Source organism: Populus nigra, chromosome 6 (genome assembly GCF_951802175.1).
Source record: "Populus nigra chromosome 6, ddPopNigr1.1, whole genome shotgun sequence".
Classification (NCBI taxonomy): Eukaryota; Viridiplantae; Streptophyta; class Magnoliopsida; order Malpighiales; family Salicaceae; genus Populus; species Populus nigra.
The window spans coordinates 20,253,435-20,273,900 of NC_084857.1; the positions used below are offsets into that span (position 1 = coordinate 20,253,435).

The 20,466-nt window shown below is 33.3% G+C and overlaps 3 protein-coding genes across 5 annotated transcripts; 2 read left to right on the forward strand and 1 right to left on the reverse strand.

Moving 5' to 3' along the window:
• Positions 1-3,836: 3,836 nt before the first annotated feature.
• On the forward strand, positions 3,837-10,681 carry LOC133696184 (uncharacterized). Its single transcript, XM_062118289.1, has 9 exons — positions 3,837-5,449; positions 5,702-6,442; positions 7,472-7,966; positions 8,376-8,467; positions 8,604-8,691; positions 8,807-8,921; positions 9,003-9,129; positions 9,216-9,390; positions 9,745-10,681. The coding sequence occupies exons 1-9, from the start codon at positions 3,947-3,949 to the stop codon at positions 10,450-10,452; spliced, it is 4,044 nt and encodes a 1,347-aa protein (XP_061974273.1). The 5' UTR covers positions 3,837-3,946; the 3' UTR covers positions 10,453-10,681.
• Positions 10,682-12,981: 2,300 nt separating this feature from the next.
• LOC133697747 (chaperone protein dnaJ 49) lies at positions 12,982-16,544 on the forward strand. Of its 3 annotated transcripts, XM_062120500.1 has the most exons (3): positions 12,982-13,077; positions 13,160-14,273; positions 14,344-14,695. In XM_062120500.1, the coding sequence occupies exon 2, from the start codon at positions 13,207-13,209 to the stop codon at positions 14,269-14,271; it is 1,065 nt and encodes a 354-aa protein (XP_061976484.1). In that variant the 5' UTR covers positions 12,982-13,077; positions 13,160-13,206; the 3' UTR covers positions 14,272-14,273; positions 14,344-14,695. The 3 variants fall into 3 exon arrangements, with proteins under 3 accessions (XP_061976484.1, XP_061976483.1, XP_061976482.1); XM_062120499.1 differs by lacking the exon at positions 14,344-14,695 and adding an exon at positions 16,243-16,544 and having other exon boundaries at positions 12,987-14,273; XM_062120498.1 differs by having other exon boundaries at positions 12,987-14,273.
• Positions 16,545-19,486: 2,942 nt separating this feature from the next.
• Positions 19,487-20,291, reverse strand: LOC133696351 (uncharacterized). Its single transcript, XM_062118524.1, has one exon. It carries the CDS (start codon positions 20,102-20,104, stop codon positions 19,733-19,735), a length of 372 nt encoding a protein of 123 aa, XP_061974508.1. The 5' UTR covers positions 20,105-20,291; the 3' UTR covers positions 19,487-19,732.
• Between the last annotated feature and the right edge of the window lie 175 nt (positions 20,292-20,466).

The window sequence follows — 20,466 nt, forward strand, 5'->3', positions numbered from 1 at the left end:
CAGGTTCAAACTCTCATAGAAATCCCAAGAACCCAGAAAAATCTAAAAGAAATCAGAGAAAAAACCAAACCAAAACAGTAATAGCAGTCATTTTGTGTAAAACCAACCAAACATCCAATCGTAGGCTACCAGCCCAACAATCACCAAAAAACCAGGTACATTAAAGGTAAGGTGTGCATTTAATGCCAAATCCTTTTACACTTAACAAATCAGAAGTCTCCCAACAATCACCGAATAACCGGGGACATTGCAGGTAAGGCATGCATTTAATGCCCAAATCCTTCCACACTCAACAAATTAGAACACTGAGAGCCCAACCAAATACCTATTGACCATCCACAACTCAGCAAGCCGAGCCAAGCTAAAACCCAACAAGCCAACCAAATCCATGAAACTAAGATGATGTTTCTCTTAGATAGAGCTACCAGTCAACCCAGCCTTAAAGCCACACTCAAACCCACAAAAGCACACACAATCAAGAAATAACAACTTAGAAACTCTCATCTCGCGCCAACAAACCAACAAGGAAGTAGATCTCCAGCAATTCTAACTTCACGCGATAAAACCACACAAAAGCAGACCTTTAAGCGATAATAACTACTCCAGTCCATAGTGATTACACTTAATGGCTACAGTGTTTTCCAGAGCCCTTTTAGTTTTGTTTTTAAATTTAATTAATAGCTTGCAGAGTCTAGGTAAAGACTAAGAAGTCTTCTCGGCTTTAATCATTTAAGCCAACTTTATAGTATAGATTTTTACTTTATTAGAAACTTATATCTAAACATGAATCAAGGTTAATGTTATATTTAGTTGGAAGGTTTTACACTTTGTGGTTTAAATATGCATTTAATATATCATAAATTATCCATTCATATAAATCTTTCTAGGCATGAATGAGTATATGCATCATCCAAATATCATTTTTTTATAAAGTAACTAGTTTGTATGCCTACACTACTTTACACGGGGATCCAAGTTTTTTAAACATAAAATAAGTATCTCATGAAATTCTTTGGCTTGTCATTAAACCCAAAAATACAATCGGTTTGAAATTTTTTCTTCATCAAAATAAATTTTTCTATTGACGCATCTCTTATTTATTTTAATTAGCACAGAGTTTTAAATTGTAATTATTGTTTCTGTTTTTCATTAAAAACTGTTTTATAATTGTTAAAGCAAATTAACAAAAAATCTTCAAATAACATGTCCATATTTTATATGATTGAAAATTAAAAAAAAATCATAAATGTGATACAATCATGTTCAAAATCAATTTAAGAATTTCAATAATAAAATACTAATTTCAACCAAATAATTTATTATTAGTATTATTATTTTCATATCATATATATAATAATTGAAAAAAACTATTAAAATTCAAATAAAATTTATAATAGTATTTAAGAATCATGTTAAAATTAGATAGTAGATGGATCTAGTAAATTTTCTCATGGTGTCTAAAAAAAGGACAAGGAAAAAGAAAAGGGCAACAAAAGGCTCTGGCCCTTCTTTTCTTTTCTTTTTTATTAAAGGGGTGGACATCTCCGCTTTTTAAAAAAAAAATGTGACAAATAACAATTAAGAATCTTTCTACACAATCTAGCTCTCGAACACATGAACTCGAGGATGTCCCACACACTTACCAACTCGATCACTGCATAAAATTTTTACAAGATAATTTAAAATATATATTTAAGGTTCTTCATTGTTTATATGAATAATAAAACACAATAATGAATTTCAATTCTTTTAGTGCGTTGTGATAAATTTGTATTTGGTGATAACTTGAATTAAACAAGTCCATCAAAAGCCATTTTAATAGCTGCAAACTATACCAAAAAAAAATTGATATAAGGAGATGATAGGAAACACAACTAAGGTAAAAAACTTGATCGAATCTAATAAGATGACTTCATCTAATTATATGATATATAAATAAGCAATGATAGTAAATAGACTTAATTAAAAAATAAAAAGTGATTATGATGACCTACATAAAAAAAAATGCGTGCAAAAAAAATGAAGCTTAATTCTAATATAACCCAATATTAAAAGATAAAACTAAAAAATTAAAAAGGACAAAATAAATGATATGAGTTAACCTGAGTTAGCTTGCTAAAGCAGTGATTTAAGTCGTGAGGTTAATCTAACCCTTATAGAAAGCAAATTTAATAAAAATATGATGCTTCCAACAATTCAAATGTAGAAGGGCGAAATAAATAAAAAAAGGTCAATCGTCAAGAAAGATTAAAAAAAACCCAGTGAACTTGGGCAAGGCTATTGGACCTTTAAGTAGGATCATGCAAACAAGATAACCTAAAAAAAAAAAAAACATGAAAATATATTAAACCGTGGAATTTTGCAACTAAGATCATCAAGATCAAGACATAAACACATCCATAAAGTAATGGTTATCATTTTTTCCTTTTATGATCACAAATTTGATGGAGAATTCATGTCAATGACCAAGCTTATGAAATAAATAAATAGAAAAACTATATTAGTAAATTGGAATTTAGGGTTAAATCCACTATTTATAAAACTTGAATTGGCTTGGCAAGTCAACCTATGACTTAGTTGGCCTGGGGCCTAAACGGTATAACTTTCACAGAAATAGAGGAATAAATTAACTTGGATGACTCGGTCAAAACCCAAGTTGACCTGATAAAAAAACAACAATATTATTTTGACTTGTCTTCTAAGAAAATATTTTTTTAGTTATATTGGATCAACTCTCTTGACCGTGATCTAAGCATTACACATGATCAACCACCAAATCATGTTTAATAACCATGATTAAATCTAATATTATCTTAGATCAACCCTCTTAACCCATGATCCAAACTTTAATCTAGGTCAACCATCAAATCATGTTTAATAGCCATAGTTAAATCAAATATTACACTTAATGATTATAAAAGAAAAAAATTACTCTATGCATTCTATGATTTGATCTCTTTTTTGTTATTTTAAAATTAAATTTTGAATATTACACTTTACAGCCTGAACTTTAAAAATGAGTAACACTTTACATCCTCAGTAATTGCATCAATGTCAATACCAAAACAAGAGAAGAGAAAGTGACATAGAAAATGAAGTTTGATATTATCTTAAACAATATATTTATGTTCGGGGTTTTCCCGTGCGAGAGAGTGAATGTTAGTATGAAAAAAGAAAATAAGTGTGTGGTAATAATTATTTTATATGCTTTAATATATATGATGTTATTATTGTTATTTTATTAATTTTTAAAATATGTTTTGATGTTGCAAAGTGTAATATTAAAAAATTTTGCATGGTGAAAAAAAAACTAGACAATTCAATGCAAATTTAACCTAAAGTCAAAATCGGGTTGAGTTTAAAAGAAAATAAAAGAAATTAAAAATTCAAATGACTTGGTCAAAAACTCACTTATAACTCATTATTTATTTATTTAACAACAACAACATTATTTTTTTATAAAAAAATTAAGAGTCAATTCAAGATAATCCAGTGAGTCTTCATTTGGGATTGCAACCCAAAGGAAAGTTAGATAAAGTTTAAAAATTTTTTAAATTTTTTTTTATTTTTAAATTGTTTTAATATGTTAATATTAAAAATAATTTTTTTAAAATAAAAAATTATTATTTTAATAGATTTTAAAATAAAAAATACTTTAAAAAACAACTATTAATATACTCCTCATTAATACAATTAAAATGCATGACCCAAATCTGTTTAAAAACTATATATGCTGGAGTAATTTCTCCTTAGCAAAAAAAAATAAAAATAAAAAAAATACAGAAACTTCTGAGCGGGAAAACAAAAAATTCTAAAAAATTTCCAACAAAAACTGGAGCGAGCGACTCATCCTCATCCTCGCCCTCACCCTGAAGATAGAGAAAGAAACTAGAAGGAGCAAAAAACAAGAAAAGAAAAGAAAACAGCACCAATTCCTGTCAAATTCATGGAAGAAGAAGAAGATCCAACAGTCTGTGCCCTAATCACAGACCTAGAAGAAACCCTAAACACTCAAAACCAATCACAATCACTTCCTTTCACTCTCTCAACCCTCCAAAAACTCCAATCTCTCCTAGATTCAAATGACCCCCAAATTCTTTCTCAACTCCTCTCCAGTCTCTCCTCTAAATCCTTCTCTTTATCTTCTCTTCTCCCCTCTCTCACTTCCGCAATGGACTCGGCCCCTACGCACCTTTCCCTCCTATCCTCAAAAATTTACCTCTCTCTTATTCTTTTCCCTAATTCCCCAGTTTTCACTCTTTTCAATCCCATTTCTTTTCTCGCTCTCCTTCGTTCGCTTCGCCGGGCTGTTAAGTCCCCACGCTGCTGCCCACAAGAAGGAAATTCTTCGGGAGTGGCTAAGAAGAGAAAAGGGAGGAAAAGAGGAGGGATTGTTGCGTGTAATAATGGGGGTGGTGATGGGGATGGGGGTGAGAGTGAGGGTGGGGGTGAGGGTTTTTTTGATGTGAGAGTTTTTTTATGTGTTATTGAGAGATTAGTATTTGTTTTAGACTTGATTCACTTGAACAGGTTTCCTGATAGTTTGAAGTCTTTGGTTCAAACTATAGTGGAAATTCTGGTTTTGGCGACCAGTAGGGAAATGGATGGGGGGTTTGAGAGATTGGCGGGTTTGTGTTCGAAGATTTTGTGTCAAGTTTTGAAATCTGAGCATGGAGAGGAAGGGGAGACAGCGGCGGAGGTTTTGAGGGCGTTAGCGCCGTTGATTTTGATGGGGAAATCGCAAGCGAGGAGCTTTGCTTTGGGGTTTGTGAAGAGTTTGATGGTGGGTGCGGGGAAAACAAGCGACGGGTTTAAGAAGGGGGTGGTGAATTTGCCGCGGTATTTAGCTCAAAAGGCTCCAGAGAAGGCGGAGCCTCGAGGGTTCGCAGTGGAGGCGATAATAGAGATTGTTAGAGTGATGGACGTAGAGCACCAAGTTGGGTTTGCTGAGTATGTGGTGAAAATGACACAAGGGAAGGCCAGTCTTAGGCTTTTGGGAGTGGATTTGATTTTGAATTTAATGATGTTGCTTAAAGATCCGTTTATTGGAGTGGGTTTGGATTGTAAAGTGAAGGATTCGTGGGGTTTTAAATGTGTGGAAGCATTGATTCAGCGTTGCTCGGATTCGAGTTCTGGAATTCGAGCTCGTGCTTTGTCTAATTTGGCTCAGTTGGTGGGGTTTTTGTCGAGTGATGATAAGAATCATGATGTTTTGAAGGAAGTAACAGGATTTGGGGAAGTGGAGGTGGAAGTTGGGGTAAATGATATTTTGAGGAAAAGGTGCATGGATGAGAAGGCAAATGTTAGGAAGGCTGCACTTGTTTTGGTAACCAAGTTGAGTGCTATTTTGGGTGGCAATTTTGATGGAGTTGTGCTCAAGACTATGGGCATGGCTTGTTCTGATCCACTTGTGAGCATACGTAAAGCCGCAATTTCTGCTCTGTCAGAGGTAAGTCCACTTTGGTGCTTCATGTAATGTTTCCTTGTTTAATACTGTCTGTAATTTGTTGCCATGAGTAAAACATGGTACTCTATCGCTTGTTTAGACCATGTATGTTGTGCGCCTATCTAAGTTGTTGTGTCTCCTCTTAATCAGTTTGTTTTTTCTTCACAAAAATAAATAGATAAATAAATAAATTGTTGCGTATGCTCTTTTGTGCATTCTCTCTTCCTTATCTTGTGTTCTTCATTGACATTGTAGGCTTGTAGAACATTTTCAGATGAAAGTGTGATAATTGAGTGGCTACATTCTGTTCCACGATTAATAACAGATAATGAAAGTAGTATTCAAGAAGAATGCGAGAACTTGTTCATGGAACTGGTTTTGGATCGCATTTCCAGAGTAGGATCCGAGGGTACCATACGCAACCAGACCACTTTCTCTGATTCCAATGTTAAAGCAAAAGATATAGAAAGGGAGATTGGGCTGCTCTTTCCAGGAATCTTGGTTCTTTTGAAGGAAATCTGCAATGGAGAGGTGACACCTTGGGTGAAGAAAATCTGCACAAGCTTGGGTAAGAAGAAACGACTGAGGCCTAAAATTGCTATAGCATTACAGAACATCATAAAGACTTCTGAGTCTTATTGGGTGAGCAATTCCATGCCAATAGAGAAGTGGACAGCTCCACCTGGTGCTTGGTTTCTTCTATCAGAGGTGTCAGCGTACCTTTCAAAAGCTGTTGACTGGGAGTTTCTCCATCATCACTGGCAGCTCCTTGACAAGTACAGAGCAGTAGGTGAGTTTAAGAGTCCATGTCCTAAAGAATTTATGCATGAAGATGAAGATGGCATAGAGTCCAGCTCTGTTGAATGGGTTAGCGATCGTGTTTTTCTCCTGCAAACAATCTCAAATGTTTCTGTTGAGCTGCCCCCTGAACCTGCAGCAGAGTTAGCTCATAACTTGCTCATAAGAATTGAAGAGTTCAGCATGCATTCAACAGAGGTAGCTATACAAGCATATGCATAATAGTATATAGGAGCGTCTCCTTTTCTGTTCTCTCCTGCTAGCATCCTTCTTGGGCTATACATTAGTCACCATTACTATGTTCTGATGTTTCAAAAGTCACCTATAATTTGCTTGAATTGCATTTTTATAGCTAAATTCTTGACAAGCTTCCACTTCAGTTTCTATACATTAGGTATCAAGCATGTGCATGCTTCTAATGTTTCATGATAGTGTCATACTAAATTTTTTTTCTTGTACACCGTTTTCAAAAGTTCACATTTAGCATGATGGTGGATAAGAAATGTGGAGGAACACGCTTATATTGCTTTACTGTATTCTAGATTTCTAAACATGTCCTTCTTGGGCCATACATTGATCACCATTGCTATGTATGAGGTTTCAAAAGACACCTAGAGTTTGCCTGACTTGCATTTTTATAGCTAAATTTATCTTGACAAGCTTTAGCTTCAGTTTCTATGCATCTGGGAATCCAGCATGGACATGCTTCCAATGTTTCTTAATAGTGCCATGCAAATTTTCATTTTGCTTGTACACTGTTTACAAAAGGTTACCTTTAGCATGATGTTGGATAAGAAATGTGGAGGAATACGCTGACAATGCTTTACTTTATTATGATTTCTAAACCACATGAACTGTATTCTTCAAGGTTTAATGCAATGATAGGAGCTCTTATAAGTATACTATTCCTGTTCCCTATACAGAATTTTAATCCTGCTGATCTTGGGCATATTGCTTTTGCTTTAATCCATTAAGTGTGAAAAGAGAGAATGCACATATGTTCTCTGAAAGGAATATGCAGTTTGCTTCCATCTGGTTACTTCCTAATGAAGTGAACTTCGCAGGATAGAATCTTGTGAGGATGAGTGCAATGGCACTATGACTTTAGTTGCATAGTTCCTAGAAAGAGTTAAGCAACCTAAAGCAGCCAGTACTAAAGAGTTGGCACAATGTTTTCCTGGCTTTATGTGTATGATTTGTTTTATTGCATTGACATGTTTGATGTAGGTTAATGCTCATGTTAAAGCACTCAGAACCTTGTGCAAGCGGAAGGCTTTGGATGCTGATGAAGCTGAGAGTCTTGTCATCAAATGGGTACAGCAGCTTCTCTCTAAAGCTTCTCGGATCTTGGAGAAGTACATCACAGGAGATTCAGAAACAAACAAGGGGGATGCTTTTTTCACACCTCCTAGAAGTGCGACTAGGAAGGGAAAGAGAGCTGCAGTCCTATCTAGATTGTTGTCAGAAGCAGTAACTGCAGTTTATTCCATTGGGTTTTTGGTTATCATTTGTCCTTCAGCGGATACTAGCACCATTATTCCTCTACTACACACCATCATCACTTCAGGAAATTCTGATCCAAAATTAAGTAAATTGCCAGGCCCTCAAGTCTCTCTGAAACAGACAGCTCCCTCTTTGTACATTCAAGCATGGTTAACAATGGGAAAGATTTGCTTAGCAGACGAAGAACTTGCAAAAAGATATATTCCTTTGTTTGTGCAGGTTCGATAGTTCCAACAAACATCTCACTAGTGTTACAATTGAATTTCTAGTAAATACAAAACTTATGCTACTTTTCTTCAGCATTCTTGTTGACATTTAGTGCAATGATGGGTATTGTTGATCAGGAATCTTAATAAATAGTTAGAAAGAATTCGCAATTTTGGAGTTGTAGTTGCATGATTCTTGAACAATAACAGAGCTAATGAAGCAATGCCTCTGGGGTTGTAGTTGCAGTGATATACTTAGCTGCCTTTTTTTCTTCGCACGAGACTTGAACAATATGAGAGCTATTTAAGCTACATCTTTGTTTCTTCCCCTCATGTCAAAGACTCCATAAAACTATGCTCCTCATTCCAGCTGAAAGTAGCTTCTGAATTCTGAAATGCTTGCAATGCACTTTATGTTGCAGGAGCTTGAAAAGAGTGACTCTGCAGCTCTTAGAAACAATCTTGTTGTAATGATGGCTGATTTTTGCATTCGCTATACTGCTCTAGTTGATTGGTGAGGCCTGTAGGCAAATGACAGAAGTAACTTTTTTGTTTTTTTTAATAATAGTCTCTTCATAAATAGAGAAAAAAAAGACTGGTATTAAACGATAATCTCTTTGACACTAACTAGCTGTTCTTGAAGTCAACAGTTACATATCGAAGATCACCAAGTGTCTCCGTGATCCATGTGAACTTGTGAGGAGGCAGACATTTATACTGCTTTCAAGATTGTTGCAGGTTAAATTTTGTTTCAGGGTTTCTGTTATTTGTTATACCATTGTTTCCTTTTCCTTTTTCTGGGAGTAATCATCACTGTTCCTTTTTCACTTTTTAATTATATTTTTACATTCAGAGGGACTATGTGAAGTGGAGGGGAGTGCTCTTCCTTCGATTTCTTTTGTCACTAGTTGATGAGTCAGAAACGATAAGACAATTGGCTGATTTCCTCTTTGGGAATATTCTAAAAGGTCAATAGGCAATCACAACTCATCAGTTTTATTTTGGTGACATATTCCTGGGCTTTACTGATGTATATAACTTGTGTGCAGTCAAGGCACCGCTTCTAGCTTACAACAGTTTTGTGGAAGCTATTTTTGTTCTGAATGACTGTGATGCCCATAATGGGCATTGTGGTTCTAAAAGTTCACAAACAGAGAGCCATCTATTTTCCATCAGGTAGGTGCCTCTGTTATTCTGCAACCAAGAAAAGAGATGCTCTATATTTTCAATTAAGATAATCTATTGAAGAATATCATTTCCAGGGGTAATGATGAAAACTCAAGGTCTAAAAGAATGCACATCTATGTTTCTTTGCTGAAACAAATGGCTCCTGAGCACCTCTTGGCAACATTTGCAAAGCTGTGTGCTGAGATTCTTGCAGCTGCATCAGATGGCATGCTCAAGTTGGAGGATGTCAGGGGACAGTCTGTTCTGCAGGTAGTAATCCTATGCCTATCTAAGAACCACACTTCCATAAGTCCTTTAGGAATATGTGTAATTGGCAAGAGTAAGTTTTCAATTGCTGTGCTTTTCTAGTTTAAGAGATCACCGACCATTCTTCTCATTCAAGGTTGCTCCATCATTTCACCGGAGTGTCAATGGTAGAAGTCACCTACTGCCCTTTGCTCTTAGTGAAATGGCAGCTCGACTTCTCATAGTTTCCATCTTTTACCAAATTCGCTAGTGAATAAGACTTTCTCAATTTTTATTTTGGTGGTAATTCAGAGGGGTGGGTAATAATTTGGATTCCTCGTCTTGTTGTTCTTACTCGTTTGTTAATTGGGGGAGCAGGATGCTTTTCAAATTCTTGCGTGCAAAGAGATCCGAATCCCATCAGGCCGTGGATCACAGACTGATGCGGGAGATGTAGAGGAAGAAAGTGGAGACGGTGGAGTCTCTGCAGCAGCTGCCAAGAGAGGGGCCATAACTCAAGCAGTGAAGAAGGGTCTTATTCAAAATACCATCCCCATCTTTATAGAGCTTAAACGACTACTAGAAAGCAAGAACAGCCCACTTACAGGTTCGCTCATGGAATGTCTCCGGATTATTCTCAAGGATTACAAGAATGAGATTGATGAAATATTAGTCGCTGACAAGCAACTTCAGAAAGAGCTCATTTACGATATGCAAAAATACGAAACATCCAAGGCAAAATCAGCAGCTGCCGTGGTTGTAGCCTCTATGCAAAACCATAGCAGCTTTCTTTCACCTGGGGCTTCTAAGACTGCAGGTGGAACAAAAGCTCAGGATAACTTAAATGAAAACCCCCAAAGTGATTCAAGAGTGGCATCGGCGATGGCAAATGCAGTTGCTGAAGCTAGAGTCAGGTCTGTGCTAAGAGAAGTTAACAGAGGAATAACAACACCACCACTTAGCTCCATTAGTAGGCCTAAACTCAAGCCAAACCAGGAAGGTACTGGTGCTCGAACTGATCGTCCTCCACATGTATTAGAATCGCTGAGAAGGAGACAGAGTTTCTATTCTGATGATGAAAACTGATTTCTAAAGTTTCTCTTCCTGCCATCTGAAAAATACTGAAGCATCAAGTTGGGGGTTTAGATATGTAATTTTTATTTATTATCATCACAGTGCAGCTAACATATATCAAAGCAAAAACCAGTTTTGATGTCCTGAACAAGATATAGTTCAGTTTTGGGTTACTGAACACTATATATTCTGTATGTAGATACTAGCAAGTTTTATGAAATTCTTCCTCTCTTCGTATTCAGTTCATCTTCAACATGTCGGCAGATTTGTTGAAGTGGTAGACGGGAGCAAAATTTTGTGATATTGCTCTAGCCTTCTGTTCTGGAGGTTATACTTTGAAAAACTTGTTAATAAAATTTACTTTCTAGTTTTTTTTTTTTAAAAAAAAAGCTTTAGATGAATGAGAAGTGTTTTTTGAAATGGAAAACACTTTTTTATGAAAAATGTAAAAATTAAAATGACAAATACTTTATTATTATTTTATATATTAATAAAATATATTTCAAATATATAATATTGTATATAGAATAGTATATTAGGATATATCAATATGTTTGATATACAGATATATATTTATTTTATATATTAGTGTTTTGATTTGATTTAGACAATATTGCTAGAAAATACATTATAATACACAACATGTTAAATATAATTTATAATATAAAAATAGAATTCCAAAAAAATAAATTAATTTCAATAATTTACAGGGACCTCAAAAAGATTGATAGAAATAAAAATTATACTATTTTTAAAAAGTTAATAATTCAAAATATATTATTTTACCTCACACAAAAAATTAATTTTTATATTATTTTCTATGATATAATTAAATATTAAAAAAACAATTTATTTTTATAAAAATATATTTTTTAATAAATTCACTTTTAAAAAAAGTCTTTTTCATATGTTTAGCTACACGCCAAACGCTAACAAATTTTTGAGTGTGGTGCTCATCTACACGCCGAAGTTTTTTATTTATATTTTGTTGTGAAACATATAACATATACAGGTTAATGAATACGCTTTATATTGCTAAAATATTTTTGAAGGTAATCTCGCCTCAAATTAAATATTTAACCAAATAATTCTATATGTTATCTATTATTTTGTTGGCGATATTTTTTAGTTTGCATTTTATCTTTTTAATTGAAATGATATATTTTTGTTTTGGAGGATTTTCACATGTTGTTTTTGAGGTTATACTATTATATATATATATATATATATATATATATATATATATATATATATATATAAAATTCAAAATATTAATTTAATATATATAATTCCATTCCAGTTTAAATTTAAAGATAAATTAATTTGAATTATGTAATTGAAATTACAAATATAATATCAAGTATTTAAATATAATTTTAAAATTTAAATATTTTTATCTGACAGCTATTGAATCGCTGACCCTTGCTATGCTGCTGATTGAATTAATCTTTTTAATATAAAAATAAACATCTAGGCATAGCTAGTGTTTTTCTAGTAAAAAAAAAAATTAAACCATGTTAAAAGAGACTTGATATAACTCGATCGACTTGACAAATTCAAAGACAATTGTCTTGTAGTTTGACTCCAAAAACAAAATTCAAGACAATATCTTTTTTTTTCAATATTGAGATAATAATATATTAGATTGACCCGGTTCAACATATATTAACCTTCCAAATCCGCACCTCGAGTTATAAAACTATAATAACTTTATATAAAACAAATCAAGATAAATTATGAAATTCAATTTCCAATAAACTCATTATTGAATGATGAAATTGAAAAAAAAATGAATCTAAAAAAAAACACAATAAATTGATCTAAATCCACCTAAGTTAATTTGCAAAACTCATAACTCAGGTCATGAGACTGAAATAACTTTATAAAAATTAAATCAAAATAAGAAAAAAGCCTGATTCATAATTAATCTAATATTTAAGATGTTGAATGAAAAAACTGAAAAAAATATCAATTAAAAAATTAAATAAAAAAATCAAGTTAATTGGATTAAACTGGAAAAATTGTGACATGATGAAATTGAGATAATCATAAAAAAAAAAAAGCAAATAAAAACAAATTATAAAGTTTAATTTTCAATAAATTAAATGTTAAAAGATGATTAAAAAATATAAATTTGTTTTAAAAAATAATATTTATAAACAGAACGACGAAATAAAACTGAAATATTTTCATTGAGATTTGACTAAATTTAAAATGAACTAAATTAAAAGTGAGATAAAATTTGTTTCTGCTTTTATTTCCCATCCAACTGAACCTATTTTTTTATTTTATAAAGGAATAAAAATGATTTATTTTGAAAAACAATTAAAAAAAATTATACTGGATCAATTCTCATTTTATTTTTTTAAAACCTAATCTAGTTTAGATGTAAAGTCACAGGTTAACTTGTTGGTCCGTCGAGTTTTAAAAAGTGGTGTTAGAACGGGGTGTCATAAACAAGAATTGGCAGGTGGTCCTGGGCCCAGTCCTGGGCCCATCACTATAAATACCGAACCCACACCAAACATTTCTTTGGGTGATTGGATGGTCTTCTACTAGCACAGGCACACCCCTTCTCTCTCTCTCTCTCCCTCCCTCCCCCTCTCTATCTCTCAGATCGAATATTTTTATCACCAGGTAACTCTCAATTTCCTTCCTACTTCAATATCTGATGATTAATAATAACATATGCTAAATTTTCTTCGTTATCTTTACACAGATTTTCTTAAATTGTTTGTGTTGAGGTTGTGGGAATTAATAATAATAATGGATGGAAACAAAGATGAAGCAATAAGATGTGTTAGAATTGCCGAAGAAGCAATCGCATCCGGCAATAAACAACGCGCTTTCAAATTTATTAAAATGGCGCAACGTCTTAATCATAATTTGTCTGTTAATCATCTTTTATCTGCATGTGAGAAGCTTGATTCCTCGGAAAACTCTGCTTCCGCGGATCAAAGTGATCCTAAGGATAGGAATACGAATGGTTTTGCTAAGAGTGATGATGGTGATGAGGGTATGAGTGCGGAGAGGAGTTTTACTGAGGAGCATGTGCACTTGATTAGGCATATTAATAGGAATAAGGATTACTATGGGATTCTTGGGGTCGAAAAGAGTTGTTCCGTTGAAGAGATTAGGAAGGCGTATAGGAAACTGTCGTTGAAAGTTCATCCTGATAAGAATAAAGCTCCGGGATCGGAGGAGGCGTTTAAGAAATTATGCAAGGCGTTTAAGTGTTTGAGTGATGGTGATTCCAGGAAGCAGTATGATCAGACGGGTTTGGTTGACGAGTTTGAGCATAATCAGCAGTATAATAATAATAATGTTAGGCGGCGGAGAACAAGTGCGCGTGGTTCTTATTATGATGACGAGTTCGATCCTGATGAGATATTCAGGGCTTTTTTTGGTCAGGCAGATGTGTTTAGGGCTCGTCATGTTTATAGGAATAGAGGAACGGATGGTCAACAGAGGGGGGAGCAGGGAGGGGGACCTAATTTGATTGTTCTGCTGCAAATACTGCCCTTCTTGTTGATTATTTTGCTTGCTTATCTGCCGTTTTCAGAGCCCGAGTACTCTTTGCTTAAGAATGTAGCTTATCAGATTCCCATGTCTACTGAAAAGTATGGCGTGGAGTATTTTGTCAAATCATCAGCATTTGATAAGAACTTTCCTCCTGGAAGTCCTGCTCGAGATAGCATTGAAGACAGTGTGATTAAGGATTACAGAAATATGCTTTGGCGGTACTGTAACATAGAAATCCGCAGGCGTCAATGGAGTAGGAATATGCCCACTCCTAACTGTGATAAGCTACGTGATCTCGGATTAGCATGAAGGTAAGCTCATTACCCTGTTTATTCGTGACTAGGAATCATGTCATTTTCTCATTTTATTTTTCTGGTTCAGATGATTGCTCGGTGCCTGATTTCATGAAGGGCTTTCCTGTATAAAATACTCTTGCTACTGATGCTTGTTTGGAGGAAGGTCACTTAGTTTACATTTAATGCCACTTCGATCATATGGAGATCTTTGATGTCCTCTGTCACTGTCTATTTAGTGACATGTCTCACTATCTGATGTTTGGCTCCATGTGTGATTCGAAGAGGGATGCATTTTAGTGGAATACATATGGTGTTGTCTGTGCTAAGCTATTAAAGGATGCAGTTCCCAAGTTATACAAATGAGATTCACTTGCAGGACTCAAGGCATAATTGTATCGAAATTTTGATAGCAATATAAAGGTTTAGCCTTACCCTCACCAGTTTGGTGTTTGATGTCTTTGGAATATTATGTTGTGTGTGTTTGTCTCCATGGTTGTATAGGCACATATTAATTCATTATCAGGGACTGTTTCTGTGCTTGCTTCGGAGATTAGATGTTATTCCGAAATATTACTCTAGAATTAGGTTCTCTCTATCCCATTCTTCTTACATTTCACCATTTGGCCAGCATTGTGGCTTCAATCTCTTCCTTGTCCTTTGGGTATATGTCTATTGTACATTCTCTTTACAATATGTGAAAATGCATAAAACTCTCATGTTTATTATCAATTAATTGTCCACAATAAGTCTTCTCCCCTCTGGGTTTTGTGGATAAACTAGTGGTATGAGTTTATCCACCATTACGTTATTTACTTTCACAATCGTAAGATATTTTACTGGTCTGCATGAAGCTGTGCAGGGTCACAGTGTGGTCTTTCAAGTTCCAACTTGTGAGGCATTGACTGGCCTGGCTTCCCCTTGAATTTAACTAAGCAGCTATACTCTCGGATTCATGTACAAGTTTCTCATTTGATGTGTCATTATTCTATACCATGCTACACTTGAAATTCTTACCTCATCTACCTTCGCCTGATTCTAGTATTTCATTGGCAATGTTTTCCTTCTGCTGCGCTTCCTTATCTATGATTGATCCTCAACAATCCAAAGGAACAGTTTGAATATGCTACCACTAAGTGCCGCCATTATCGAAAATTCCACATGTCTTCCTTAATTCCAAAATCGCTCACTGTTGTTTCACCTTGGAACTGATGTCTTTGATGAACTAAGTTTGTCTTTATCGCAGGAAACACAACTTGTCTTCTCTCGAAGATACTCAGTTTTTTTCACAAGTTCTATGATGAAACTCTTTGCCTATCCTTGTTACAGCATGTGATGAAACTTTATTTACATGATTACTAGATGCCAATGTCCCCAAAACCCAGGCATTTCTTTCTTCCTTTCACTCTATGAGTCTGCATGAACTTTCAAATACAAGTCACCATGTCACCACCAGAATCTCAAGAGAAGCAGCAGTGTTTTAAATTTACACCTATGCATGTGATATCCGTATTTCATGTTGCAGAGTCTTTTCATACCAAGTATGCGCACATCATTCACCATTTGTTCTTCATATTGAATGCCGATGCTCCCCAATCTAAATCCTTGGCTCTTACATAAGCAACTACGGCAATTGATTCATTTGATGAAGAATCTAGTCCCTTCACCAGACTATCTTATGTGGTGGTTTTTTTTGTCTGTCCATTTTTATTTTGTCATGTTCCATGTCATATAACTGAGTTTCTTATTTTTTTTGTCTGTTCATTTTTATTTTATCATGTTCCATGTCATATAACTGAGTTTTTTAGTTGAGGTGTGCACAAGCTGGTTCGAATATCTATGTTAAACTAAAAAAAAAAGTTATTCATTTGTATTTCATTTCGCACTACTTTACCTTGCCTTGCCACATGGTGGTTAAATTGTTTCGCTCACTTTGTTTGTTTGTTTATATTTTTGTTTTTCTCAATCATCGGTTGATTCAATCTAGCTCAATGCACAATTAAGAAAATAGCCGTGGCAGCGCGAGGACGACACAACGGACTTGGTGGTTTCTACAATGTTGATTTCAACAATTTTTCTCACAAATGTAGTTTTTTCTCATCAGACAAGGCTTGAAAGCTCGAGGCCTATCACAAGCCCAAAAATAATCCTGGTTGACCAGGTTGGTCTGATTTTGCATGAATAGGTTGCTTGAGAACGTGGTCTATCGAATATATGCGGTGTCGCGGCTGTTGTTTTTCTGAAGCAAGATTTTTATGATAAGGGTGAAAAGAATAAAAAAGTCTTGTTTTTTTTAAAAAAATTGGAGTTGCTATTTAATATTTTAGTCATTAAAAAAATTAATAAAATTAGACTAAGACGATATATGATAAAATACAATAAGCTACTTTAATCAGGTATCAACTCTATACAAACTATTTATTTATTACCCAGTAACATAGAAAGAAATCCAACAATACAAAAAAATCAAGCATTGAGTCTTGTTAACTTTATAAATTATATTTAAATTGCATTCTAATCTAAATAAATCAACACAAATCTAATGAATCATGAAATAATATTCAATTAGAAATTATAAAAAAATAAACTCAAAACCCACTGCAAGAATAATCAAATCATTTTAAAATTAAAACACGCCAATCTAAATAATTGTCAAGACAATCCAATACATAAAAAGTATATGTTTTAAATTTTTTTTGTTATTTCTGCTATTTTTGATTTTTTTAAAAAAAATAAAATGAAAAAATCAGGTTATGAAAATGGAGTCCAAAACATGACGTTGCTATTGCTGGCTTCAAGAGGACACTTTGACCATGCACCATCTGCCATGGCGGCCCAGGATGCACACTAACGAGGTTTCTTAACACCCACAGTATATGCCATGAGCTTATTGTATATCTGATATAAAAAGGTGCAATTTTGCAATTTGCACACAGCTTGTTCATACCGTGTGCGTTGCTGCTTCTGTTCTTTCCTTTCAAGATTGCTGTCATGGAATAAAAAGATTTACAGCTCAGAAAAGAGACAGACATATATATGAAGAAATATTTGGTCTTTCTCCATCAACATCTGTATTGTTCATCTTGATCGTCATTTTGGCCTTGCATTAATCAAGGATGACTGCAATTCAGCTCCATGGCAGGCAGTGTGAGTGCCTCCCATGAACACCTCTTCCTATGGCTGTCTGGATTTAGGGTTTTTTTTTCTTGAGTTTCTTCATGATTGGTGCTGAGCTGAGGATTATTCTATAGTTTCATCTCATCAACTGCACAGTTTTCATGTTTCCTGTTGCTATCTCCAGTCGGATTTCTAATTGTTCACCTCAGGTTACAAGTTATTTAAGAGATTTTAAAGTACTTGTAGAAGTTATTTTTTAAAATATTTTTTATTTATAAATATATCAAAATAATATTTATTTTAGTTTTTAAACATTATTTTTTACATTAACATATCAAAACGATATAAAAACACAAAAAAATAATTAATTTGAAGCAACAAAAAATAAAAAAATTTGAATAATTTCAAAAATACTTTTGAAATACAAAAACAAACAAGACCTGAAGATAATATTTTTTTAAAATTATACAAACAAGACCTGAGATTTTAAAAGTATAGTAGCGGTTATTTTTTAAAATATTTTTTACTTGGAAATATATTAAAATAATTTTTTTTTTATTTTTAAAAAATTATTTTTGATATCAACACATCAAAATGATGTGAAAATACATAAAAAAATAATTTGAAATAAAAAAAATAAAAAATATTTAAATATTTTCAAAAATATTTTTGAAACATAAAAACAAACAAGGTCTGAAAATAAAAACCTTTATGAGTCACACTTTATATTAATAAATTACCAAATTAATTTGTTGACAAGGTTTTATCACCATGTTCTATATAATATATGTTGTGTTATAAAAAAAATTTTATTTAAAAATACATTAAAATAATATCTTTTTATTTTTTAAAATTCATCTTTATCATTACTATATCAAAATAATTAAAAAATAATTAATTATATAAAAAAATCCAAATTAAAAAAAAAAGTTAAATATGTACTCCACCACTCCATGTGCTTAAAGGAAAGGAAATATTAAAAGTTGTTTGTTTGGGAGGAAAAAATCAAAGTCTGATGCATTATTTCTGCAAGAGCATCTCCTTCTACGTGATTCCCTGACAATCATTATTCATTACTACAAGTAGCTAAACTGATTATTATTATTATTATTATTATTATATCTGTGAACAATAAATAATGGGCTTGTATCATATTTGAATCTTCACCCCCATATGATTTTTTTATATAATGTTGTGATAAAATATTGTTTTTTATTTTTATTTTAAAAAAATATTTATTTTATTTTTTTAAAATTTATTTTTAATATTAATAATCAAAATATCTGAAAATATTAAAAAATTTTAATTTAAAATAATAAAATAAATAAAACAAAATACATCGAGCTTGTTTGTTTTAATTTTTTTAAATTATTTTCGAAATGTAAAACCAACAAGCTTGATGTACTACGATGTGTTTAGCTAGGTGGTCCAAGCTGATTTTCTTTTCAATTTTAAAATGTTTTTTTTTTAATTTTTTTTTATATTTTCAAGTAAAAAATAATTTTTTAAAAAATTAAAATAATATTTCTAAATACATTAATCTCTGAACACCTCATTTAATCTCAAGTTAAAAAGGAAAAGGACAAATATTGACATTCGATTATTTTTAGGAGACAATCCACTTAATTTGTGCTCGATTTATTTTACAAAAATAATATCATTTTATTTTAATAAATAAAATAACATCAGTTGACCCATAATCCAAGCTTTAAACCGGGTCAAACTCCAACCCGGACCTTATAAATACGGTATCTACCTTGAAAAATAGTGGTAACAACGTATTTAATTGGCCTAGAGGATAGTGGTGATAACGTGTTTGGTCGGATTTGCTCATCAACCTTTAATTCACATTTTTATTTATGTAACTGACAGCCTAAATTACCATAATACCCTCGCTTCATTATGAGAAATGCCAGAAGATTTCAGGAAAAGTAACCGTGAGTGAAACATGGATCGAGAAGGGGTATTTGAGAGAGTATAACAGTGATGGTATTTTAAAGTGTTTTTATTAATAATATAAAAATATTAAAAAAAAATTAATTTAAAAGAAATAAATAAATAATTTTTAAAACAAAAAAATAAACCGATTTTCAGTTAAGGGGGAAAGGGGAGGGTAGGATCAAGAGGGTGTTTCTGTCATTTCATTACAATGAAATTTGAAGGACCAATTTTCATCTTTTCTAATGACCATATTACCCATGAATCTAAAGACGAATCACCACCCACCCCATGTTCATACAAGAGAATCTACGAACCCAGCTTGTATTCATACAAGAAAGTCTACTGTATACACAAAAAACCACAACAGTTGGAAAAAGAAAGAAAAGCAACCAGATCCATTGAATCAATAAGCAGCATTTTTAATCGCCAGAATCATCATCACCACCAAAGATGGACATACGATTGTAAAGCAAAAACAAGACCAGAGCAAGAAAGAGGGCAACACCAACAGGTGATCCACTAACTCGGTGGAAGGAATCGGGCTCACCAGTAGAGAAGACAGAGGAGACAAACGAGCCACGATCAGAGGAAAGGAACTGGATGGCCAAGAGAAGGATAATGGGCAAGAGTAAGAGACCCATCGGGCTTAAAAGCTCAGCAAAACCCTCGGTTATGGCTGCTCCTTGGTCACCAAAGATGAACGGAGCTAGCACCACCACGCAGACTACCACTGCTAGTAGGATTCCATGGGGTGGGCCACGATGTTGATGACGATGTCTCTCTTGGAACATCCTTTCCCTCTCTTTTGTGGTTTCTTGAAATCTTGTGGGGTTATGGTGCTGAGGGGGAATATGAGCAGATGGGGTTTCTCATCTCCTCATGAGAACGGTCTTAAAGGTGCTTTGGGGACGCGTTTTGTTGCCTTGGAGAATGGATTATTTACCCTCTGGATTTTGGAGAACACGAAGAGTTTATGGTAAACCGTGTATATATATATATTTTACTTTTTAAAAAAACAAATGATATATATTTTACTTATTTTAATATAAAAAGTTATTATTGATATTATTTTTTATTTATTTATTAATTTAGATATCGGTTCAGTTTGCATGTATCTTAACTAATTTTACGAGTTTTGAAGTTAATGACTATA

What these genes read in the sequence shown, in the direction of transcription:
- LOC133696351 (XM_062118524.1), bottom strand. Translation starts at nt 20,104, where the DNA reads ATGTTCCAAGAGAGACATCGTCATCAACATCGTGGCCCACCCCATGGA.
- LOC133696184 (XM_062118289.1), top strand. Translation starts at nt 3,947, where the DNA reads ATGGAAGAAGAAGAAGATCCAACAGTCTGTGCCCTAATCACAGACCTA. An exon ending in TATACTGCTCTAGTTGATTG is followed by an intron (nt 8,468 to 8,603) that starts GTGAGGCCTGTA and finishes TGAAGTCAACAG; the next exon opens with TTACATATCGAAGATCACCA. An exon ending in TGCTTTCAAGATTGTTGCAG is followed by an intron (nt 8,692 to 8,806) that starts GTTAAATTTTGT and finishes TTTTACATTCAG; the next exon opens with AGGGACTATGTGAAGTGGAG.
- LOC133697747 (XM_062120499.1), top strand. Translation starts at nt 13,129, where the DNA reads ATGCTAAATTTTCTTCGTTATCTTTACACAGATTTTCTTAAATTGTTT.